The sequence below is a fragment of the Centrocercus urophasianus genome, unplaced genomic scaffold (assembly GCF_019232065.1).
Source record: "Centrocercus urophasianus isolate 14NV4802_14NV808 unplaced genomic scaffold, USGS_Curo_1.0 seq_3, whole genome shotgun sequence".
NCBI lineage: Eukaryota > Metazoa > Chordata > Aves > Galliformes > Phasianidae > Centrocercus > Centrocercus urophasianus.
The window spans coordinates 2,625,031-2,652,256 of record NW_024884866.1 but is presented as its reverse complement, the minus strand read 5'-3'; the positions used below and the strand labels follow the sequence as shown (position 1 = coordinate 2,652,256).

Genomic DNA, 27,226 nt, shown 5'->3' with positions numbered 1-27,226 from the left:
GCTTTAGAGCTTTCCTTTCAGGAAGGAAAAAGTACGTTACCTTGCATCAATGGCAAACGCAGGCACCAACCCCCTCAAAATCAATGGTATTTCTGCCATCAGTTTTAACCACAGAGAAATTTGGGGTATGCCCATTTTCCCTCTAATTTTGGCAGTTAACCAAAAAAAAAGAAAAAGCAACCCCACAAACACTGAGCACCCAAACTTTGGCACCACCATGAGAAAGTCACTCTCACCTAAACAGTAAGGGATGGGAAATTCAACTATTCCCCTGCAGGTGGCTAAACTGGCTATGGATAAATGCAGGCTGGGAATTGGGTGGTTCAACCAGGGAAGCACTAGCCTACAGGCAGCATAAAGGTGACTTAGTCAGCCAACCGTCCTTCCTACTGCCTTACACAAGCTGAGGTGAATCCTGGCCAGGTTACAACATCACAGCCCCTGGCTGATGGCTCTGTTTTGCTGCTGGAAACCACTATCTCCTGCCAGGTCCGTGGGAAAAAATGGAAAACAGAAAGTGCCATTACCTCAGCCCCTAGTAACAACAGCCTGTGTTCTCAGCACGCTCCTCTACCTTCCCAGGTACTTCGACTGATACCACTGAAGTGCCCCGTGCAGCTTTTGCCCATGTACACATTTCTTCACACAGAGGTAGGCAGATGCTCCCTCATCGCTCCTGCCACATGTATCTGAGGAGAACCATTATACTGAACGCTGGTGGACAAGGAAGCTTACCTTGAGTTAAAACAGCTCTAAAGACCGGGCTAGCCAGGCACTTTAACTTGCCATTTTTTTAATTGAACTTAACAGATCTGAAGTTTTCTGCCAAGAATGCCTTCCTGACATTCCTGGAGAATGAGACCCCATGTAACTGACACTAAGAAATTTACAGATGCTTCAAACTTTCCAGCTAAGCCTTCCCCTGCTATATGCCTAACTTGCAAAGGAACTGGCAACAGCTTCATTTGCAACGATTACTGCAAAGGAAGAGCTTCAACCCCCAGACAGTAACAGAAAACTCGTGTTAAAATCTAACCTAATAATCACCATACAATCCAAGCACATTAACAAGCAAAAGAAGACCCAAGTATCTGCTGCAATTAACAGTTAATTATGTAGTTAATAGAACGCTGATACCAAATACTCTCTTTTGGTTTGCATCTGCATTCTGAAAGATGCAAATCACAATTTAAATGAGCAAATACATAATTATGCCTTTACCAAAATTCTTTTTAAATACTTCATTCAATAATAAATGATGATAATGTACACGACAATAAATATTCTTGTAAAGTTCATCAGAGAAAGTTATCGTTAAGCAGAAATCGTATAATTGGGTATCATTTTATACACATTATGCAAAGGATCGTTGTCACTTGCAGCGGTTCATCAGCAAAATTGCTACTATACTCCACATGCTGCAACAGTTCTCTCGTACCAAAAACGCCTCAGAAATCAAGACTTTGCTCAAGATGTCATGCAAAGCCTAGCACTCAGAAGAAGTCAGCCAAGTCATGTCTTCCTCTCGTACCAGTTTATATAATCTACTTCCGAAGTTTCCCTTTCATCTGGAAGATAAATATTTAACTCTACTGGGAAAGTGATGAAGGGAAGTACTATGAATGTGAAAGGCATTCAGAGATACCACAGAACAACTCACCAACTCACAGAAAGATTAAAGCAGCATCACGTACAAACATAAATTTGAAAGGGACAAACCTCCTCTCTATCCTAACCCTTCGTGCCAAGGACCTCGAGGGAAGTGGAAAAAGACATCCTCCCAAAAGCCCTCTGGATGTCCTGGAGTCATGCAGAGACAAGACTGAGAGAGAGCATAATTATGCCAAGTTAAATGTAAAATCATTGGGCAAATCTTTGTGCTAAAGTCATAAAAACTAATAATCAAATCCTTTCATATGCATCACAAGCTGGAAACCGGCCAGAACATCCACTGGGCCATGAGATGATCAGATGAAAATGAAGTATTTGAGAAAGATCAGGCCATAGCAGAAAAGTTAAATAAAACCTTTGCATCAGTGCTCTCCATAAAGGAGTCCAGGGAGGCTCTGCACTTGCCTCCTTTTTCAGCAAGTGAGAGAATTAGTTTCAGACTGAAGCGTGCATAGAACAAAGGTTAGGAAAAAAATACAGTAAAATGAATAGTAATAAATCATCAAGACCAGATGGCATCCATCCACAAGTTGTAAAGTAACTTTAATAGAGAACCGCTGTAAAACTAACTGTGATGCACAGCTTATTGCTTAAATTGCCCTTATAAAAAGCTTGCAAGGTGACAAACGTGACTGATATTTTAAAATGGGCCTTGGAGTAGGGAGAGAGCACTCAACAGAGCAGAGGCGAGAATCTCAGAATCACAAAATGGCTTGGGTTGGAAGGGACCTCAAGGAACATCAAGCTACAATCCCCCTGCCACAGGCAGGGCTGCCAACCTCCACATCTAGTACCAGACCAGGCTGCCCAGGGCCCCATCCAACCTGACTATGAAGACCTTCAGGGACGGGGCATCCACAACCTTCCTGGGCAGCCTGCTCCAGCATCTCACCATTTTCTCTCTGAAGAACTTACCCATTATCTAATCTAAATCTTCCCTCCTTCAACTTAAAGCCATTTCCCCTTGTCCTGCCATTTTCTACCTTTGTGAAGAGTTGACTCCCCTCCTGTTTGTAGGCTCCCTTTAAAGTACTAGAAGGCTGCAACGAGGTCATCCCACTGCCTTCTCTTTTCCAGCCTAAACAAGCCCAGCTCCCTCAGCATGTCTTCATAGGAGGGGCTCTCTAGCCTTCTGATCATCTCTGTGGATCTCCTCTGGACCCTCTCCAACAGCTCCCAGTCTTTCTTATATTGAGAGCCCCAGGCCTGGATGCAGTACTCCAGATGGGGGCTCAGGAAGGCAGAGTAGAGAGGAACAATCACCTCTCTTGTCCCTGCTGGAAATGGGAAGGCTAAGAAGTATTATTCCTGTATCTAGCAAAATGACCAAAGGAGGAACATTAGCAAGTAATTAAATATGCTATAGTGGAAGCACATCAGTGCAGCTTTGATAAAGAGAGGTCATGTCGTACTCATCTGCATGAGCAACAACAGCACAAAGGTGCCCTGCTTGGTGCAGGCAATGCCTGCTTGATGGGAATGCTTTGCACCAGGTCTAGCGGCATCCCACATCCCTATGGGATAAGAACAAAGCATGAACCAGCCCTCTCCTCCCTTCTCTCCTTTTCTCTGGTTTCCACAGAAAGGAAACTGGGGCATGCAGCTTAGGCACAAGCTTCAGTACCTACTGTGTGCCAGCGTGCGGGCACAAGGAATGACCGGTCCAGGACCTCCTGCACATTGTGCTCTGCAGCAGGAGGTAACTGGGATGCAGACAGGGCAGAGCTGGATTTTAAAGCTATTAAAGAGATCTCCTGAAAGCTCTTAAAGAGGGCTTAGGGGTAAGGAGGACGGCTCTTCATGGATTATTGGCAGCTTAAAAATAGAAGTCAGAAGATAATAACAAATGGATGTTTTTCAAAAGTACTGGAGGCTACCAGGCAAGTATTGCAGAGCTCTGCACTGAAGCTTGTGCTGTGAACTGTACTCATACATCATATGAAAAAAATCAGACCTGTGCAAGTGACAGAGTTTGCTGATGACTCCAGACAATGAAATCAGGAACTGCCCATGAAAGACTGCAGAAAAATCTTGCAAAACTGTGAGGCTGGCTGACAAAATTGAAGGTGAAAATCATTAATTCCAAGACAATGCAGACAGTATAATCATCTCTCACTATACATATAATAATTGGCTCTAATTAACAAGCATCGCACAGTAAAGAAACCTAGGTGTAATTTGGAGCAGGTTTTTTTAGTTTCCGTCCTTTGAAAATACTTGCTTGGTGTTTATTAGTGGTCAAAACGAAAGCAGTGGGTGAGAGAAGGAGAACTGAAAGCAAGACAGAAATCATAATTTTGCCACCACATAAATCCAATGCATTCTGAATACAGTGTGTCATTCTGGTCTGTTCCCAAAATTAACACAGGTGCTAAGCAAAAGCACCGCAGGGGAAGATGAGTATGGCCAGCAGTAGCAAGCAACTGATACACAAAGGGAGACTAAACTGACTAGTTGATTCTTCTACTTGTAGAATAATCAACAGGACCTGACAGAGATCTATAAATGATAAATGGCGTACGCAGGATGAAAGGAAATATATCCATATTTCCACAAACACAAGAATGAAGTGGTACTCCATTAAATTATCAAGTATCTGCTTTAAAAACATCTCTAACAAATAAATATGCGTAAGTAAATTGCAGAAGTGATTGTCACAGAACACTTCATGTGCTGGAGTTATAAATGTATTCAGAAAGGTATTAGAGAAATTCACAGGAGATACAGAAGGCTTATGAAGCACAACTGAATGCAGTCTCTCATTCAGAAAGTACCTAAGCCAGTAACTGCTGGAACGGCCAAATGAAAAATATTTTATCCCTGTCCTGATGCCACACCTTCTTTGCAACTGGCCTGTTAAAAACATGAGAAACTGCTAGAAGGACCTTCTTTCTCACTGTTTTTTCATTCCCACGGATCTCCTTAAAATCACCTGACAGATTAGATTGTATGAGTGAAGCATTTTTGTTCTAAATAATATAATGTAAGCAACAAACATACAATGAGTACTATCATGGATGTGTTTGCTGACCTTTTAACAAGACCTGCAAGCACACACTTACTTTACCAGCAAAGAACAAACACAGACAACTCATACCAACAATTGCTGCAGCAATACTAATTAAAAATGAGGGATTTGGAGACTGCTAGATCAAAAAGATTACAAAAATTGACCTAAATTTAGACAGGATTAACAGGAGTGCAAAAAAGACCAAAATCAGTACCATTAGAGTTAACAGTCATCATCCTGCAAAATGGGAAAATGTATCTTTTACATAATAACAAAAGTTACTGGCTCTCTCACTATACACAGATGACCTGAAGAATCATCCCCCTGGAGGTATGCAGGATTAAAAACCTCTGTAGCTCTGAGACATCCAGGTTATTTTATTAGATTTCTCTTCCTGGTGTGACTACAGAAATCGGAACACCTGAAAGATTTAAGGGCTTTGGCCCTGAAAGGTCACAGAGAGACAGCTGTATCCTTGCTCTGCGTTACGCAACACCAAATCCTAGCGGTCAGCTTCCACAAGTATATTACGAGAGGAATCTAATGAGAAGACAATGAACATGCTATTTACTAATGAAATAGCTATTCAGCCAAGCTACATCTGCGTTTCCAATTTAAGTCTACGACTTCCCTCAACCTTACAAAATCCTCTGCCCATCCACACCCCAAGACAACAGCAGCGCCAGACCTTCACAGAATCCCCACATCCTAAAGCTGTTTTTCTGCCCCTCTCCCTCATCTGCTATACATCAATGCTCTCATTTGAAATATATATTCTCTATTTTTTCCTCTGCTGCTAGCGTCAACCTCTCTGCTTTTAAATTTTTAAACTTCACAGTTGGGGGAATTACCAAAGGCATGACATGAAAGAGCCCTCCAATATCACATTTTTATTTTATTGAAAGTTACATTTCCTGCATTAAAAGAAGGATTTATATTGTTTTGTAATAGGCTTTGTTGGTTTGTTAAAGTGCAATACATACACAGCTCTCGGTTACATAAACCAGGTTATTTAAAGCATCTGGAGTTGATGTTTCAATTTTACAATTAAAATAGCCATTAGTAACACAATTGCCCCAAATAGCAATAATAAAAGAAATTACAGTCATTTATCAGCTTAAAATCCATAACATGAAATTTTTCCTTATTTTTTACAAGCACTGGCCAATATATCAACCAGTGTACTTTGCTCCTAATATTTTTAATTATTATTCACTTGGCTGCTGGCTCTACTAATTTTATTTTTTTTATTAAGGAATGAGACATGTCTCAATAACATATCATTTCAGAGAGGAACTGGGGGGAAAGACAGAGCTGATCTAAATGCTCATAAAAACTGCCTTCAATTTCTAGATTTGATTTTTTCAAGTTCAATTTAATAATTTTGGGTACTTCATGCAGTGCCTGGCACTATTTTTAATTAGGAAAGGATTGAAGTCCTTGAGAAATGTAAAAATCTCTGTAAAAATCTTATCATGGTTTCAACAAAGTAAAACGGCTTCAGAACCTGCGCACTTATGCGCTTGTGAGTTATTCCTGAGCTGCAAATGAGAAACCAAGAAAAATCAAAGGAGGAAGAAAACACACAGCATTACTCATTCGGTGCATTTGCAAAATACTGTAGAAATATTGATGCTGCACTTCAATGTACTAAACTGTTTCCTCATGGTATTTCAGTGTTACTGTACTCTTTTGATTACAACTACTGAGCTATGAAGGAAATGGGTTAAAAGCCTACATACTGTAACTTACACAGAATCACAGAATTGCAGGGGTTGGAAAGGACCTCAAGAGGTCATTGAGTCCAACCCCCCCTGCAGGTACCCTACAACAGGTAGCACAGGTAGGTGTCCAGACAGGTCTTGAATATTTCCACTGGAGATACTACAACCTTTCTGGGCAACCTGTTCCAGTGCTCCATCACCCTTACCATAAAGAAGTACTTTCACATCTTTGTATGGACCATCCTATGCTCCAGTTTTAGGCCATTCTCCATTCTCCTATTCCTACATTCCACTGAGAAGAACCTGGCCTCATCCATTTGCCTCCCACTTCCCTTTAGATATTTACAAACACTGGTCAGATTCCCCCTCAGTCTTCTTTTCCCCAGGCTGAAAAGACCCAGGTTATATAGCCTTTCCTCACAGGGGAGATGCTCCAGGCCCTTTATCATCTTTCTGGCCCTCCACTGGACTCCTTCTAGGAGATCCCTCTCTTTTGAACTGGGGAGCGTAGAACTGGATACAGTGTTCTAAATGTGGCCTCACCAAGGCAGGGCAGAGGTGGATGATCACCTCCCTCAACCTGCTGGCCACGCTCCTGTTAATTCACCCCATGGTACCACTGGCTTTCTTGGCCACAAAGGCACACTGCTGGCTCACGGCCACCCTGCTGTCCACAAGAACACCCAGGTCCTTCTCCGCACATACAACACACACATGTTTTGTCATTTCTGCAACATGCAGAGTGACTGAGTGGTTGTGTGGCCATTTTCTTATCCTCGGTTCACATCTTGGCATATAATTAAGCTCAGTTAAAGCAATGGAACACATGCTTGATCCACGAAGACCAAGAGTACACTTAATTAGAATATAAACGTGAGTGGCCAAGTATTCCCAGCCTTGCATACTCCCAGCAGAAAGACAAACTATGTATTTACTATGGGATATTTTACACCATATTTACACAATCAGAGATGCTTTAATGCCTATGATAAGCACACAGGTTTTCATTTCGTCTTGTTTACAGGCCTTCAGAATAAGAAATAAAACAATATCATATATCATGGCCTTCCAGAAACATTACGACTTCCTCTTATTCACAGTAGTTAAGAGTAAATGGAAAATTCATTTAATGCAAAACAAAGCAGCATAATTCTGCTAATGCCAACCTCTACTTTCACTCTTTCTTAATAGCTCATTGAAGAAAAATGTTGAACCTTCTGGGCAGCATACTGGCAAGGGCCCCTACTAATTACTTCTTGCCCAAGGACAGGAAACGACCTCTCCAGACAAAATATGAAGAAATATCAAGAAAATCTTGGCCTGGTGTTAATAGTACATGACTTTTTCAAGCCAGCAAAAGGAAAAGTCATTTTCAAGCATCTCCTTTTCATTCTATATGGACTAATCTATCTCTTAAAGTGCCAAACGGAACAAAAAAATTTTAAAAGCTACATCGAATGAACCTTTGTGAAGTTTGATAAACCTCATCCCACAGAAATGAAAGCGTGTGTTTTTCCCAGTTCGCAGTACTCCAAAAATAAAGGCAGAATCAGGATTCAGCAATTCTGGAGCAAAGTTTCAAACCAGTACAGTTTCATAAACAGGAATAGATGTAAAATGAAGCATTAAGGTTAAACTCTATCACAGACAATCACACAAGGCAAATGCTATGAGAAAAAAGCAATCTGCTTTCTGATGTAGTGATACTGAAGATGCAACAAAACTAAATGAAACAAGGGCACTGAAAAATCTATTGCCCTAGAACTGTAGTGGAATTACATCATTAACTGCTTATGCTTTTGGTCCTGCTTGTTTGAGTAACTTCTTAGATTTGATTGTGTTTTACAGTTTGCTTGATTCAATCTCAATTTTTTTCACTTGAGATATTAACCAGACAAACTGACCTTGGTTTCCATACATAAACATACATATATATAGTATACATAGTTTAATACTACATCAGACTTTTGTTCTGAATCTTCACTCTTGCACAACTCTTTACTATGTTTTGTACTTATCCAAACGTTTTTTATGCTGTATAGTATTGGTTGACTTGTACAATTTGAGTAATTCACCTCTGAGATCTTACGTCAAAGTTGGGAAAGAGTTGCTTTTATTAAACAAGAATCACAAAATAATTTATGTTGAGACCTTTGGAGGTCTCCACGAAAGGTTACAGCAGGGCTAACACCAAAGCTAGAGCTCACTGCTCAGGGCCCAGTCAAGGTTTGTATATCTCCAGAACTGAAGATTCCAGAGTCTGTGAGCACCTGCTCTGCTATCTCAACATTCCATTACAAAATTTCTTTCTTTCTGTCCTTTTCCAACTAGAACCTCGGCCTCAGAATAATTTCTGCATGCGCTGCCTTCCATACTTGCAGCACAAAATTCACGAGTAGTCTTGAATTCTGGAAGCTGCTTCTAACTGCAGTATCAAGACTGCTAGCAATTCATGTATACTTACATCTGCCAGTAAGACTGATTGCCTTGTCCAATAGATTTTGTCCCCCTTGACTGACTTACTTCAGATGAGGGAAAATTACTTGTGTTCAAACGTATAGGTCTGCATTTTCTGCAGGAGAATTATATTCATTAAAGTTCACATTTTCAGTTAGCTTTAGCAACAGATGCTTTTTTGGTGACAACTCTTTAGCGTCCCGAGTCATAGTGGAGGTACTTTCAACAAGGAAAATGGCCAACAGTTCACTTTCAATCACATGCAGTGAATCACCACATTCTTCTCTCAGAGGAAGAAAAAAACAGCTCACAAATGATCCTCCTTTGATACTGCTCACTGCTTTAGGACCAGATCTCATATGAATTATTTAGGAATCCTTAAATCAAGTTAAAAATACTAAGATGACAGTGAAAAACCATCTTTTCGAAGAAAAAAGTTTTTAAACATTTAAGAAGATTTCAGGAGATTGGGTACTAAGTTACTTTTTGTTAATTCTTCTCCCATTTTTGTTTTTTTTTTCCCCTCTGTTTTTATTCCACCTTCAGAAGCATCCATATCCTACTGATTACCTCTCATTTTTACCTGGAGAAAAAAAATACTTTCTGGGATAAGTACATGACATGACCACAGTTTGCCTGTGTATTCAACTTTTGACATTACTGGCTTGGAATAAACACCAGGCGAATGGAAGAGAAAAATTATCAAATTATCAAATTATACTCCTCAAAAGCAAAGCACTACAACACAAATTTAAAACATGAAGGAATATACATACGCAGAAGGAATGGTTCCTTGGTTGATGCTTTTTTTTCTCTAAACGCATCATAAAAAAAGTTATGTTTCATTACTGAAAAAACATTTTTGCTTCTTTCATGACTGCAAAGAAGGGTAATTAAAGACTGTCAAGAAAACTCATTGAAGAGCTGTATACTCTTAACAAAAGCACTATTATATGACTGCTCTGAAGAAAAAAAACAAACCAACAACAACAAAAAAACCTGGCAATTTAAATGTTCACATTTCCTAGAAGTCATATACTTCTCTAAGCTCCAGTAGATAACAAAAAAATGTTTCTTTATAAATCTCAGTTTTGTATCAGTTATATTTCAAGCCAGCAGCTTGTTCCCAGTTTGTGAACACATCCACATATGCAAGGAGAAATGGATGGCAGTAGCAAGGCTTCACTAATTGAAAACTGAGGCACAGAAAAATGTTTCTAGCTACTTCTCAAACTGGGATTAGCTGAAATTTTCTTAGACTGAAAACCAAACAAAGACAGAATAATCCTTCCAGCTTGAACTGAAAAGGACCATTAAGGAATACTTACTCATCAAAAATCAAGTCTGGAGCAAAGTAGAGGAACTGGCTGTTTGTATGTTTGTATGATCTCCAACTCAAGGCAAACGATGACAGACACATCCACGAATACTGAATTAAAGTAATTTGGTCCTCGAGTGGCAAGTTTCTAAATCCTAGAGAACAAAACAGAAAATGCACATGAACTATGTTGTGCCCTTCAAGGGTTGGCAAATACATCACTCATTATTTTTCTAGTATTATAGTCAAGAACAAGAGCAACACTCCCACAAAGTACATTTCTGAAGAAGCAAAACCATAATTTTTCATTCTAGTGACAAAACATGTTTTCTTCTACAGAGCCTATTATTCAAAATGAAAGCTTTTTAAATACCTATCACAAACACACGAAGCAAACATGACACAAATTAAAAAAACAATCTTCTATCAGGCTGCTCCCCTTATGAGGATTTTCAACCCAGCCCACAGTCAAAAGATGCAATTAATCAGGCAAATAGTTGATAAATCTAGAAGGCTGACCAGAAATTTCACCAAATGCTTCATGATCCTACCTGGAAGTATCTTTGCCCACTTTACCACCTGAATCATCTGCTTGCCGGCCAGGCGGTTTAAGGTGGAAAGCAGGTACTCAGCTGTGTCTGGTTTTGAGCTGTCGTACCCTGCGTACACAATCTCTGGTTCAATGCTTTCAAGGATCTTAACAGGAGAGGGAGTAAGTGCTGGTGAGATGGCAGACATGTGGGGGACAAGTGCTGTGTTTACAGGGGGCTCAGTTACTGGAGCAATGTACGTCGTCCCTTCCTCAGGGCTTTGGGGTGGTGGCTGCTGCCGCTGCTGTGGCTGTTCCTCATGCATCCCTTTCAATTTGCCCAGTTTTTTGGACTTCCGGGCTGTGAAGACAAAAAGCACAAAAACCAAGTCAGTAGAGAAAACTGTGAAATGCTGGCATAAGCTTGGCTTTACAGAAAATCAAAGCAGAAGCAGCACTGTAAAACTTTGAAAGTGAAACAAACACTGAAATCACCAGGACCTAAGAAATACTTTGCCTGCAGCACTGTTAGAATGGGAAAAGGAACAAAAGAAACATTTAAGTTCAATTTTTATTGCTTTAGTACACATCTACAAGCATCAGCGTCCAGTAATTTGCATTTCTATGTCTCTATATAGACCTGCATAAAACATCCTAGTTAAAGCAGCAGGTACCCTAAGCATTTCAGTTTATTTGTACTATAGTTTAGATGGATGTCCACAGGCTGTGGACATCACCTACAGATTTGTAATTCATATTCTGCGCTGCATTTTGTGATCAAAAGAAGCCTCCCTGGCAATGCCTAAAATTAGCAGACCTGAAGCCTTTCTAAGCTTGGGAGCTCTTGTACACACCCTGACTGTGCCTCAACTCGAAAGGCAATCAATCCACTCTGAACAGCCTAATCTAGTCAAATCCCCTTGGGTTTGCAACTTTGATCCTTCCTTAAGAGCCTCCTCCTCTCTCAGTGAGTTCTGAAAAAACACTGTGAATAGGTACCCAGTTAGGCAAAAAACACTAAGCCTCACATAACACTTCTCCCTCACGTCTATCAGCTCTCGGTGATCAGCTTTCCTCTATTCTATTTATTTTTTGCTTAAATGCTAACCTTCTTACTTTCTTTTACTAAATGTTCTTGGAAGACAAGAACACTAGAGTGCTTTCACTCCTCGCAGAGAAGCCAGCCGTACTCTGTGGGATTCATTTCCAACATTGCCATGTGAAGGATGGATATTTAAGCAGGTAGTAAGCCCTGCTCACACACCAGCAAAATTAGCCTACAGTGTGCTGAAAGAATGGGAAATAGAAAGCAAGAAGATTAAGCAAACAAACACACAAAACACCAAGGAGCACAAAACAAGCCCACCCCTCCTTCTTCTAGTAGCTCATTACTATTCTCAATTTTTGAGCTCTAAGCAGTGTTTTCCACTGATACCTGAATATGAAGAAATAAACTATTTATTCATTTTGTGTTCCAAACTCAATTTCTAAGGATAAACATACAAGTAAAGTTGTATTTCAACACAATGTTCCTCTCCCGTTCAGTGTACAATATATCCAGAGGAGGCAGTGCAGGCTTGTTTCCTGTCATCTACCCTGTTCCAGTTACTCCTTCTATCTGCAATTCATGTCAATTGCAGGGTCTAAGCACACTTTAGTGGCATTGCATTACACTGGAACAAAGTCCCTTTTTGACTTAGGCTAGTTTTGCATGCCCGGACTTCACCTGTGGAGAAACTAAAGCTGGTAGTGGAGTTACACGCTGAGGAACAGGAGTCTTTTTTATCTCTGCTCCCATGTCGACTGGGAGAAAACAGAGATGGTGCCAGTGTGGAGCACAGCCCAGGGTCCTGTGATTGTGTGATGTGCCTTAAAATCAAGCATGGGCCAGATACATCATTTCCACGCTAAACACAGTGCAAAGTGGAGGCAAAATAGCAGTCTCAAATTTAAAACTCTGCATAAAGCACCAGTTTGCTGAAAGTTTCCCCTGTACTCTGCTACACATACAGGTGGACTGAATATGAAGCAATGGCTGGAAAAAGTAAAATAATCTTCAGAAACAATAAACTAAATATAAATATTCACAGCTCTTTCAGAGCAGCTTCTCTCAAATCTATTCTTTTCTGATATGTCTGTACACATCTAAAACTCCTGTCTTGACTCTTATCTCCTTCCAGTTATAACATCCCTTTTTCTGTCATCAGTAACTTCATCTGTAAGTGTACAAGAGATCCACAGAACTGCCCCAGTACTCTTTTAAATAAAATCTAGAACTTGAGAAAAATCTCCTGAACAGATGTGCTGCCTTTGTCCTGAGACTACTGCTGGCGATGGGGCCAAGTAGCGCTTGTCTGCTTCCTTAAAAATAGGGCTGCCTGCCCAGACCCACAGGCTGTGGACACACTGCAAGGCAGGATACAGCTGCCAGCATTCAGAACAACATGCGTCCCAATGCAACAACAGCCTGCTGCTGCCAGCACTTCCTTACGGCACAGTACCTTGACCCCTAAGGATCTAGGGATAAGCTGGCTCCAGGAGCAAACTTGTTTGTTAGGGAAATCCCAGGAGGTTGTGACATAAAATAGCAGTGGTACCACTCACATGCAAGATCTCAAAGGTCAAATAGGCTCTCTTGGACTATCGTCTTAAAAATCTCATAATTCATTGCTATCACAGAGCATATTGAACCTCGCAGGAAGGGCAAAATCTGAGCATCAGATTGGTGCCATTTCCATCAGCCACAAAATAAAGCTTCTCCTGACATTGCCAGGAGATCTGCAAAGAATGTCAGAGATCTTTGTGCAACACTTCTAACTTCCTCTTTGGAGAGTCAAACACCATTTCATTAATTAATTTGCAGCATGAATTTCTGTTTTCAATCATCTCATTTCTCTGTGCCTGCAAATATCCAGACCGACTGATGCAGGTTGAATTTTTTAATAAAAGGATGAGATAGGCAAATAAAAAAAGTGCTGGCACTAATAAACTAAAATTTGAAATTATGTATCAGTCTCTACAGATACTGTACAAAAACTTCCTAATTACCTGAAGTGTTAGCATGGATTACATAGAGAAACACTGACGTTGCCATAATTGGAGGTGATACAGAAGGTGTGAGACAAATGATAGTCAGGAGAATCCACTGCAATGGATTCTGTTCCGAGAGCAGACAAATAAGCTGACTCTTCAACCTCCCTTCTAATACTATTTCTTACTTTTCTATTACTAAGCAAAAATGCTCATTCACACAACGAAGCACAACTGAAGGATTTTTCATCCTCTGGTGCCCCAAGATACATGGATGCTGGCACCCATTCTTCAAGATGCAATTTTTGTTCTTAGTTTCCAAAAAGCCATTTTACAAAGCTGCAGCTGATCAGACATTTTGTTAAAAAAGCTTTCTCCTTACTCTGCAAAATAAAGTGGAGGGCGTTACGGAAAGGCAGTGCAGACAACTGTTAAATTTAATTCTGAAAAGTAAGTGAAAATGCTGTTTTTCCCTATTTGGAGCAGTTGCACCTACAGGATGACGTACTGGTGAGATCACTGTGAGCATTAAATATAGTTCACATTTATCTCAGAAAGGCAAAGCTGAGCTTCCGCATTTTTCAAAAAAAAAAAAAAAAAAAAAAAAAAAAAAAAGAAAAAGAAAAAAAAGAAAAAACATCCCCAAAGCAAAGCAAGAACGGCCAAGTTCAGCAGAACATTGGATGATGAGTTGCCAGAGCTATCAGTCACTGAAAAGAGAGTTGGAAAATAAGCCTGGAGGAATGGATAGAGATTAATGCTTGCTGCTGTTATTCATTAAATTTTATCAGGCATTGGTTTTTTTCTGTTATCAAAATAGAACTAAAAATAAAGAACTTTACATATCTTTCATGTTTGCAGAGACCAAAAATGCATTCTTACCATAACACTACCAGAATAAGAAATCTATTGGTTTAACAACTCCATCAGGTACCTAGCGATAGAGATACCTGATCACATATTTTTGTAACGTAATTCTGCACGTTCTATTCACTGAAATCCTCATGAAGAGAATAGAGAAATAGCATTCTTCCACGTATAATACTGGCATAAAAATATGTTTTAGTTTCATTTTGTTCCGTTATAATGCCTTTAAAATGAAGCTGAGAAAAACATGACTGCTTGACAGTCATGTTTACAGTGAAGAAAACTGTATTTTTCATTTGGCTTCATGCCAGCTCTCTAGCTCAACTGGTTTGGTAACTCCCACAGAAACCAACAACTAACGATTAAATACAACGCAGAGAAGTACATCTTTGGAGCCTGTCTTTTGGAAGTGTTTTGCACGTTTGCTCTCTAATTGGAAAACCAACCACAAAACCACCTCCGAATCTGTGAGAACAAGCCGAACTTATCAGAATACCCATGTGGAAATGTTGGCAAAGCTACAGGGTCAGCAGACAGACCAGGGGGCAAGGCACGTATGAGGCTTTCAGGCCTCAGATGAAGCCTAACAAGCACTAAGGATTAGGACAGGTCCATCACCAAGATGGTAGCACCGTCACGAGTTTCTTACCCCTCCTGCTCTGTGCTATTGCAGCCAAGATATCATATTATAATCTCTGTATTTTTAAATAACTGAAGATTGGGTAAGAGCTGAAGAATAGTGAAAGATGCACTGCAGGTATACCTGAAGTTAACACTTAAAACATCTACTATGATTTTTGTTACGTATTTTAGGAGGTGTTGCACACTGCAATAAAAACAAATATTGAAATAAGGTGAAGTAGCTGAAAAGTTGTAAAGCTGCACTTTGAACAGGCATGCCCAACAGACCTCCCCCATAGCTCTAGCAATATATCATACAACAGAGAAATAAATAAACAACACGTCTGACTAAATATAGCAGACTGTTTCCTTGGAAGAGACAGACAAAAGTTAGGCAGACCTTTACCCAACAAGTTCAAAGGACAGCCTTCAAGTCTATGAAACTGTGTATCATTCCACATGCTTGAAGATCTCAGCAAGAGCAACCTTCACAAACAAGCACAACTGCTCATAGCCCTCAGCAAGAAGACTGGACTTAACTGCTAGAGAGCAGCTACTGACTGGAGAATAGGGTGGACTCACATTTGCACAACGAGCTCCTCAGAACTGATGCCTCATCTGTTAGACTGGTGGCAGAAAATCACAACTGGGAGCCCTCTGGTTTTATGATTGCAAGTTTTCACGCAATCTGCTACACAAGCTGGATCTAGAGGGGACTGATCTATATTCCACCCGTTCCCAAGAAGTAAACACGAAGTAAACACAGCCTCAAAACTGGGAACTATTTTTCACAGGCTCAAAATCAGTAATTTTCATCAGCATTATTGTTAAAGAAATGGGGTCCAAAAAGCCAAAGAACAAAATGCTATCAATAGTAGACAAAAGAGCACATAAATATTATGATTCAGTTCAGTAATTTTGTAACAGTAATATCTAATTTGCAGAATTGTATTTATGTTTAAATTCAGCATACAAACAATCTAAAAAGATCCTGCAGTTAATTCAAACAGGCATTCAGTGCTCCAAAGAAAATCAGAACTTCATAAAATTATCTAAACTTTTGTGTAGGTATATGTGAATCACCATCGATATTTGATTGATAATCGCTTGCAATCGATAATCTCCAGAAATAAGAATTCTTCTTTAAAATATGATGTTCAGAGCTTGCCTGTTGCCTACCAAAATCAATAATTTATATTCACATAGGTCTATCAGAGCCAGGACCAAACTGATCTTGATTCAACAGATCTTAATTTCATCCATGCCACAGAATATATTTGTATCAAGTGCACATTATACAAACATATGCTACCTCTGGTGGAAAGCAGAGAACACTAGCAAAAGAAAATGAGAAACCAAATGGACATGAAAGAACATAGCACAGGAAAAGATTATGGTTTTTAAAAAAAAAAAGGCAGTAGGTAAAGGAAAAGAAGAAAAAAAAGCCATTTCAGTAAACAGATTCAAAAGACAACTGGGAAAAAAAAAAAGCAGCCACATGCACTTCAAACAATGTAAGAGATGCTGCAATACAAACACACTTTGAATATCATCAAAAACCTCCTCCCCACTCAAGCTCATCTATGATGGCCTTTGAGCCTACACTGCATTCCTTGCCAGCCGTACCTGCATTTCAAACACCTGAGCTCCTCCACCCAGGTCCCATCCTCACTTGCTAAAGCTCTGCACCTGAACTACAAACACTGCCTCCTTCCAGCCTTAAAACTTGTTAGCTTTGCCCCTTAGATCCTCCACAAAGAGCCCCAGAGCTTCCCTGCACTTTCCTCCCCTGCTGCCTACAGATGTGACCTGGGGCACTTTGCTGTACCAGCCACTGAAAGACTGAGCTGCTGAGTCTCCCCTTGATGCAACCACAATAGCCTTCAGGTAGACCTTCTTAAGCCCTCACCAACCAGATATGTTTTCTCACTTGCTTCCAATTTTGCATAGATAAATGCTCCATCATAATGCCACTTTTTTCTCCTTCGAATCTGTCCATCATGTTTGCCTGGTGTCTCCATCTCACTTGCTTCAGTGAGCTGACATCTGTTCTCATTAGCTATTTTACTGCTACCACAAACAGTGCATCCCTTCCCCCAGTCTGTTCTTGACATACAAGAAAATTTTGAGCTATCTTGGTACAGACACTTCTTTCACTTAAGTGTCTAGCACAATGAGAATAAGATTTTGCTGAAAAATTTCTAGATAACAATATAGACATTTTACATATATATACACACACAGAATAAAGTGAAAAGCAATAAAGCAAGTGAGATCTTACAGCATTAGTCCTACAAAGTGCTTTCAGGCATGCATCTTTTACTTTTCAGGAAGTGCAGAAGGAGACAGGAAAGACAGGATCCTAATGCTCCCTTAAACTCGTTATCGACTTTGGGAAGTGTACTGCAACTATCTAATTAGACCTGTGGTAGATGAAGAACCTCCAAACATGAACCAGGGTGTTGTCCTAAACATAAGCAGAAGTCCTGAGTACAAATCTTTGAGATGCATATGCCTGAGCAGAATCACTAGTTCAACTGGACAGATCAAGAAGAGAAAGTAAATGGAAAACAACAACATTGGCAAGGGACAAGTTTTACAGGAACTTAAAAGAACACAAAATTACTTAAATTTATCATGTGTGACAGTGCCACAAGGACATCACACTTGCAAAGCAGTGGCCCTCCAAGAGTGGTTTCTGCAATGGCATTTGGGATGCACTGTACGGACCATACAGTTTATCTAAATACACAAAGAAAGACCACAGCTGGAGAGAAAGAAAATAATCATCCCACCTTTTACCTTTTAAAAATTATTACTGTCAGCTCTGTCCCCAGGGAGGCAGAAAGTGATACAAAATTTTATCACTTGATGTGAGCCTGAGGTATACAGGCAGAAATTTTAATTTAATTAAGAAAGCAAGGAAAATTCCCCCCCCCCCCCCTTTTTTTTTTTACTCTCCATCAGTAAAGCAAACTTTTAGCAGAGAATAAGATCAGAGCCGATGACTAAATTCAGCAGAATGAAGTGGTAAGCATAATGGAAATAGTGACATAGTTTGGCACTGCCAACATCATTAGCAACTGCTTACTAATTAATAAGTAACACTTAAATCTGTCAGGATTGGACAGCTTAAAGACAAGGAATAAACACGCATGAAGTCTGATCTATGGACATGTCATGTTTTCTTTTCTTTTGGCCAGACCCGGCAAACATCCAAGCACATCCACAAATGCCAGTCTTGCTCTCATACACCCGAAGGAAAGCATAGCACAGGACAAAGAAGAAGTTCTTACAGTATGTTTTAATCTACATAAACGCACACTTTTATAATTGTGTTCATTAAACATATTCTGAGTGTTTATTCTAGTTTGATCTAAACTACAAATAAAACTGATTGTAGCTTAATGACAATGTATGCCACCCCAAAAGTAATAGTTCCTATTTACTGCCATGGAAATTACAATAAATACAAACAGCACAGTAACACTAACTGATAGAGCAAATTCTAACTTACAAAATACTATTTTCCAACACAAGTCACGACCATTAGCTAGGCATTTTTGCCAGTGATGAACAAGAGTCTGCACGCTGTGTTTGTAAAAATCCGCACCAGCAGAGTGACCCACTGTTTCACAGCTGCTACGATGGTATCACTGTTAGGAAAACGTTGTCCACGCAGCCCATTTTTCATTGCCCTGAACAGATGGAAATCAGATGGTGCCAAATCAGGACTATACACTGGGTGTGGCAGCTCAGCCAAGACTGGCAAAATGCTTGGTCTTCAAACTGGTATGGGGTTTGGTATAGCCATATTTCAAGAGAAAGGTTGTCTTGTTTGATCTGACTCTCGAAGTTTCAGCCTTCAGTTTAGTCTGTGTTACGATGTGGCAGTCAGAGTCGAGGTTTCTCTGGGTTCCAGGAAATGCAGACGGATCACTCCATTCCTATCCCAAATCACACTGCACATCACTTTACTCACTGAGGGCTGCATCTTGAACTTTTTCTTTGATGGGAAATTCACGTGTTGCCACTCCAGGAACTGCCCTTTTGACTTCAGCTCATAGTGGTGACACCGTGTCTTGTTGCTGATAACAATGTAATCCAGGAAACTGTCACCTTCCGCCTCATATTCAACCCGACCTGACAAACACGCATGCAGTACTCTTTCTGTTCCTGTGTGGGCTTTTGTGGGACCAGGAGCAAACTTCGTGGTATTCCAGTGCTGTCACCATAGTTTACAATGCATTAAATCTGATATTCAGCTCCTTACAGAGATCTCTGGTCATAATCTGCTGATGAGTCGACCAGGACACTCTGCATTTTGCAGTTGTCCACGGCCATCCAGAACATGGCTTGTCTTTCACACTGCTCTCGCCACTGCTGAAATGCACCACTCACCACCTCCCTGTGCTCACATCCACTCTTTCATCTCCGTAAACGTTCAGCAAGCGTTAACAACTGTCAACGAGTGCAATTGTTTTCTTTTCTACATGAAGGAATGCACTGACACATCTTTGACAAAATGGTATCTGAAGAGCATTTGAAGCAGACTGCCCCACGGCTGACATCTGCTATAGCAGTAAAACGTAGTGGAATAGTGGCTGCAAGATTCAGCTTCTACTGCCATGCCACCACCATCCACTCTGCTGCTGTGGGCCCATATAATAAAATAGAAGTCATTGCTTTTGGACAAGCTCTTGTATTTACTGCTTTTTACCTTGCTCTCTTATAAGACAATTTCAGAAATGTTTGCATTTTGCTTTGTATGGAACAGATTCCAATATACATTGCAGTGCAATGCTTGCTCCAGTACAGCACTGCAGAGCACAGAGACAAAGTTTGTGAGGCACTTCATCCACTTGCTACTTGCTTTGAGCAGCATCAACTACACTTTGCTGATGCACCGTGCTATTAATCTCCAACAGTGGGAATTTCACAGTATCCTCCATCTTTCTCCAATTTAATTACTCTTGGATCATACTTTTCTGTAGCAAAGTTGATTTCTCTTCATCGTTCCCACAGTAGCCATAAAGAGCAACTTATCTTTCCTGTCTTCCCTTTTATACCATTTTTTTTTGAACTGCAAAACCAGTATCACATCTTTTCTAAAATGTTTCTGTCTTCTACTCTAAAAAAAATGGAGCTTTTTCAACTCTTCCTTACAGATCCACATAAGCTTCTTATTATCCTTGTTCTTTCTTGGCTTAGGAGAAGCAGCTCACTCCCCTGAGAATGCAGAAGCCTTGTGGAAATATCTTGACAGACAAGACAGTTGGGCAATCACCAAGCCCAAGAAATTTAGCAAGTGTTGCCTGTTGCATTTGGGATGGGGCAACACTGGATATAAATATAGATTGAGGAACGAGACCTTGGAGAGCAGACACATGGAAAGGTACCTGGAAGATCTGGTTGACAGCAAGTTGAATGTGAGTCAGCAGTGTGCCATGACAGCCAGAAAAGACAACCCCATACTCTGGAGTGCACCAGGCCAGGCATTCTGCCCTGTGCAGCCTCGCCTCGAGCACCGTGCCGTTCTGGGCACCACAAAATCAGGACATAAACCTATTAGAGAGCATCCAAAGGAAGACTATGAGTAAGGTAAAGGGTCTAGAGAGCACACTGTATGAGGAACAGCTGAGGTCCCTTGGTTTGTTCAGCCCCAGGAAGAGGCTGAGAGGCGGCCTGATGGCAGCCTAAAGATCCTCAGAGGGAGCAAAGAGCCAGTGATGGGCTCTGCTCAGGTGACAGCGATGGAGCTGGAGGGAATGTGCTGTGTCAGGAGAGGGTCCGGTTAAAGTTAGGAGAAAGGTCTTCAGAGGGTGGTGGGCATGGAATGGGCTCCCCAGTCTCAAGCTGTCCAAGTACAAGGAGCATGTGCACAATACTCCTAGACACATGGGTTTGAATATTGAGTGGCCCCGTGTGGAGCCAGGAGTTGGACTCGATGATACTTTTAAGTCCCTTTCATCACTTGATACTACGTAATCGTATGATTCTAAGTTTTGATGGAAGTGAAACCTTTCAAATATAAAGCTTCATAAAAAATATCAAGCAGACTATTAATGGAAACAGAAGAGACTCCCAAACTGGAAATCTCAAAAAGAGATGAGATGCCCATCGGGAAGAACACAAGTGCCACTAATCCCATCAAATGGAACAGGAATGAAGGTGGTTCATGAAGCTGTCCCAGCCAACACCACCTTGACCAGCAGTACTGAAAGTTATCAAGCCCACACTTGCCAGGTTTGATGAAAATGGAGCAATACCTTCGTATCAAATTAGATTTGCCTACTTTTGCAATAATTTAACTTTATAGGCTCATATTTAATGTCATGCAACCACAGCTCTTTCTTTTCAGCAGTTCCCAAAACAGCTGCTTTGAGGTATTTGATAACCACACACCTGAGATTTCCATTCTCAGTGTAACCCTCTGAACTTTACTGAAAATGATATCATGTTGATTTCAGTGGAATTGAAAATACTTTCAAATTCTGACTCCGTTTACAGAGGAGAAACTCCAAATCTGCTGTTTCATGTTTACTTTTCTATTTTGTTATCCAAGTAATTAGGAAAACCGTAGACCCAGAACTGACCCTCAGTAAGACCTTACTTTAGATGCACTCCCAGCATGACAGTAAATCATTCACAGTTGCTTTCAGAGAACACTATTTCAAATAATTATGTGCCTACAAATGAGAATTCTTCTCAAATTTTAATGAGAATTCTGCATTTCCTCTAGAAATGCAGAGAAAATGAAGAGAAATGCAGGCTAGAGAAACTGAGCAGTGACATACAAATATCTACAAGGAGGTGGCACTTTGTTACAGCATTTGCATGCATCCTGTGGAAGAGAGACACACTCCTCTGTGGCTCAATGGTTTCTGCACGCTGGATTCAGGATTGTGGATCCACAGCCACAGAGAAGTACTCGCAGGGTTGGCCTTTGGAGCACTGATGAAAGAAGCAGCTTTGCAAAGACACCACAGAAGCTATCATAGGTTCCTCTTAGAAAAAATAAAGTGAAAGCCCAGATCAAATCTTCCAAGTTTCAAGATTTGACTTAATGATGAAGCTAAGGTTATGTACTTGTCTGATGAGCGGGACGGTGATGTTGCTCCCAGCCATCAAGAAGGGAAAGCACAAGGGAAGCTTTAGGAAGAGACAGAGGAATTAATCCCTTCTTAAGACATGCTGAGCTACAGGGTATGCATTCACGAAGAGATAATGGAGGAAAGTGACAAAAGAAAGCTGAGTTCCAAAGTGCATGTTACAGGAATATTTAGGTTGTCAGGGAAAATGTCTAACACGTTTGCTTGTTTCGCAGCAATCCTCAAAGTGATAATTAATTGAAAAATAACAGTTTCATGGGGGTACTCCTCCCCGTGTGGGAACAACTTTTACCAAATGCCAATTAGTGGTTTCCTGTTAAAATCAAATCAAGCTGGTTTTGATAAAGCTTTTTAATGAGAAATGGCTGAAGTATGAAAATTTCCCCCACGTACATTTCAGATAAAATCCCAAACTGACATAATACAGTCACACAGCCAATACTTTGGTATATTAAACTCCTTTTTGTGCTTCTTCATTAATTTCAAAAGAAATGTATATACTAAGTATTTAAATCAATCAATAAACAAAGCCTTAAAAAAAGCTTACAAAAGAAAACTATAATTTTGATTAAAGCCAATCTTAATCAGTCCTTTTCAAATGCTCCAATAACTCATATTTTATTATTATTCACTCTCAAATGGATGGCAAACTCAATGATTTTTCAGCTAAGCAGTGTCTACTAAATGCATCACTAGTTTTGACAACTCATGAAATGTATTTACAGACTAGCAGCAGAATGTCAACAAGGAATGCAAAGAGCAGGTCACCTACAATTCCAGCACTTGACATCTCCAGCTCTAAAATACCTGCAGCAACAATACAGTAGCAGCATGTGCTGCTGGCATTCCTAATAATTTGGTTAAAAAGTTAGGGAAACTTTGAAGAACAGATTTTGAAACCTTCCACTGTACCAGACTGAATGCTCTTGGCTATGAACGCTGGTTTCTGCCTTGTGCCAAGTGACAACCCCTCTCCCAAGACACCCATTCTCATCCAACCTTCTGCAAGAGTTCCTTGTCTAAGTCTTCTCTCCTGCTTTTTACTCGGGTTAACACCCAATGCTAAGCCTGTTCTGTGATGCATGTGTTCTTCATTCTGATTGAAACACTAAGCCATCTTGACTGCCTCTGATAAAATCATAAAGACATTTACTGTGTGTCAAATACCCTCTCTGCATCTACACTGGAAACACAGCTATTCAACATCTACAGTTTTTCAAAATCATCTATGAGTAAATGCTTCCACAGTACCTTTTCATTCTGTATTTGAGTGCTCATGCTTCACTTCTCGCTCAAGAGCAAGTCATATTTTGAATTCTTCACTTCTGTTCTTACACTATTATTACTGGAATCCAATTTGTTAAGTGCCACACTTCCCTTTGTGCTCATTACTTTGCTACAACCACACCATCACTAGTATTTTTCCCAAGTAACAAAACTTTTGAGATGCATCTCCTCATCTGCTTAATTTCTGTATCTTTTGTTTTCATCACCTCTGGTTTCTCTCAAATGACTTTATTTCTAATACATTCTACTGCAGTTAGTCTGTCCTTCATCCTCTAGAAATCATTTGCCCTGCTTACCAGAACAGCAACAGCATTTCTGAAATATAAGCTGGCTGTTTATCTTCTGCAGTTTTTCATCATCCATTTCATGATTAGTAATTAAAAAAAAAAAAAGTAATAATAGTAATAATAACCATGCTAATCTCCTGCTTTGATAAATCAACCTGACCATCAGTAAAATATCCCATATGTACTACTTTGTGATATAAACCATCTGTCAGAGAAAATGCAACTCTGTAATATTAACTATATATATGATCTGGATTGCAAGACCTGAATATCATTTCAACACTGACAGCGTTTCTAAATTCCCCTGAAGCAGAAGTAGTCATGCATGAAATGTCAATAACAACTAAAAATGATACATGTATCTCTGAGGACATATGTAAATGACCTCCCTGAATGTGCCTGGTCCACCTGCAGACCCAGAAATCAAAAAGAATTTTCCTCAGATTGCTCTCCTTCCAGTATGACAAAAGCATGGCTTTGAAAGCACAAGAATCACAATCAGCATCTCCTTGTTTCTACTGATAGATCCCCTTACCAAGGGTGGACTGTTCTCCTGAACTCGTGTCTCAGGATGTCTTCCTTTTCTTGCACCTCTTGCTGGGATGTTATTCAGGGAAGCTTTTTATTACTAAAACATTATTGCATTAGAAGAAGGTAGAGAACTGATAGCAAAGAGCTACCAAAGCTTACACCATGAGCACACAAATCACCCACACCAGTTTGCAGGAAGCTGGGTGGTACTGGGTGGTTCACAAACACACTGGCTGATGCTGCTACTTGGCTTTCCTTTGTTAAACTCCACTTTCTTGCCACCTGTGTACTGCTAAGTCTTAAATTTGCTCAATTGTTCCTTCAAAACCTGCTGTGCATTGTTCTTTCTATTAATACTAAATCCAACGTCCTCTTTTTGAGACAGGTAGCCTTGTCACTTTTCACACTTACTTTAGCGAAACACAGACACTAAAAACTGAAAGACACGCACTTGGGAAAAAAAGAAGACAATATGATTCAAAACAAAATACAGGCCACTAAGGTAGTTCTGAAGCAAAGTACACATGTGAGAACAAGGAGAAAGAACAAGTTCACGTGCTAAGGCACAATATGCAACTGAATAAATTTTCCTTGTGACATTACCGGAGTAAACACAGCTCTAGAGTCAAGTTAAAACCTGTGAAGTGCCAAAGTAGTAGACAAGCAAAAAAAAAAACCCAACACAACATCAGAAGAAAAGAGCATGTGATATGCAGAGTTGCATCACTGCTTCTTCAAAATGTCCTGTCACACAGAAGACAGAGATACAGGATATACAGGATTGCTCATTCAGTTAAGATCACTGATATCAAAATCCTAAATGTCTTTTTGTCACGTGCAAATAACATTTTCATATTTCTTTGATTTGTAGACAAATTAGCTAACTTATATGCCCTTACCTAGTATTAAACACAGTCTGGAAGAAAACAGACGAGGGGACAAAACGTACATCCATTTTCTTGCTCAGACCAGAACCAACTGCAGCTACATCACTTCTGACAAATGCTAACCTCAACTAATCTCTAAGATGCCCAGTGATAGACCTCACATCTCCCCCAGATCAACTATTCTAGGTTTCAATTTCCTCACTTCAGTCTTTCTTGCCGTTTACCACTTCTTGCACTGCTGCTCACAGACACAGAAAGCAAATCTCCTCCTCTTCAGAAATGCATCACGTTTTTGAAGATACCTCTATCCTCCAGAACTCCCTTCAGCTCTTCCTCCAGTCTTTCTTTGAACTAAGCATTACCAAGTAACATTCAACGTGTCTCCAGTCAGGTTTGTAAGACTGGTAACTACTCTCATTGCTTTACTCTAGGATCTTCCAAACCAGCCTACAACATTCCTGCAGGCAACTAGTGAGGGTTTTAACAAAAACTGCTGATCAGCACAGGAAGCCTACTATAATTTGTCCAAAGTTGTGTCAGAAGTGGCAAGTCAAACCTTTGTATACTGTTACTCAGGTGGAAACTCTCTGAAGCAATAGCTAAGCCAAAGCTAAAAGGACAAGTTCCTCTTGCTTCTACAGCTTTCTGCACTAAAGGGGAAGTGAGTAACGGAAATACAACACCACAGACCACAGAGAGAGGTTTCAGAAGGGCTCTGGTGATAACCAGCAGCTCTAGAAAGAGGAAGGGGAGACATGGGCATACTTCATAGCCTGGACTACTGTTTCACTGTGGGGAACAGTGAAAAGGAAATGGACTCAGAACGCTGTGAAAGGAAACACAGTAATTTGGTGATTCAGGAAAAAACAAAACGTCAAAAGCTGAGCGTAAAGAACTTTGGAAACACTAAGTGATTCTGGCCTGCTATGGCATGATGAGAGAAAGCAGTGAACAAAGGTGTAATGGGCCTGCTTGTTTTTGTGCATCTTCATGAGTAAAAAAGCCACCAACAACCCAGCAACTCACTTCAAGATCTTCGGAAGAGTTGCTTGTTAAATTTACGTGCCCCACAAGGCAGAGAAATGCTGCACAGACATAAAAAGGGAGTAAACTTCAGTCCTGGGGCTGGGAGGCCACATAAGTCATCTACTCTGGGATTGTCCCAGGGGTGAACGATGGAGCCCTAACAACAGATAGAAAAGTTTAAGAGCTCAAGGGCACTACAGATAGGATCCACATAAAAGAGTCAGCCATTGCGTAGCACAGGTTTGCAGTTCATAACCAAATCCAAAGCATACAGTATGGTCAGCAAGGGACAGAGCACCCTCTGAGTGCAGACAGCAAGAGCTGCATGCTACTGAAACCAGACAAAACACTGGAGAGCCTGCATGCACAGCGCCGCCACATGATGCTGGGCAGGCTGGGGCACGTAATCCCAGCAGGAGATTTGAAAAGTTGCAACTCCTTTGCAAAGCTGGCAACCCAAGCTGTTGTGCCATGAATGGAAGGATAGAACATCCAGCAGATGAAACGGGGAAGTCTGGAGTTCAGCTGGTCCTTGCCAAAAGCCTGAAAGGCTGTTCCTGGAGAAAAGACAAATGAAGCTGGCAGCTGGACGCGAGTCAGAAGGCAGAGCTGAAACTAGCAAAACTTGAAAAAACAAAGAACCTGAATTATGAATCTGATTCAGGATCACTGCGTATGCTTTTGGAGTGCTGCAGTGCACCTTCTTGAGCTGACGTCATATTAGAAACAAAATTGTCAGCAAAACGTGAAGTACAAGGACAGAATTTCAATACCAGTTTTTAACCAATACCCGGGAGATTACTAGTCCTCTTCAAAATTCTGCACTTTCTTCATCATTCCCAAATACTTTCTTAATAGCTTTTTCAAGT

General features: G+C 40.4%; 1 protein-coding gene across 4 annotated transcripts in view; it reads right to left on the bottom strand.

Annotated features, from left to right (window-relative positions):
• Nucleotides 1-27,226, bottom strand: part of NR3C2 (nuclear receptor subfamily 3 group C member 2) — a 199,957-nt gene that overhangs the window by 21,767 nt on the left and 150,964 nt on the right. For all 4 annotated transcript variants that reach the window (XM_042828344.1, XM_042828345.1, XM_042828346.1 and 1 more), the window contains 2 exons: nucleotides 10,732-11,070; nucleotides 10,191-10,335 (listed from right to left, as the gene is read on the bottom strand). In XM_042828344.1, coding sequence (XP_042684278.1) covers nucleotides 10,191-10,335; nucleotides 10,732-11,070 — 484 coding nt within the window. The remainder of the gene's footprint in view (nucleotides 1-10,190; nucleotides 10,336-10,731; nucleotides 11,071-27,226) is intronic.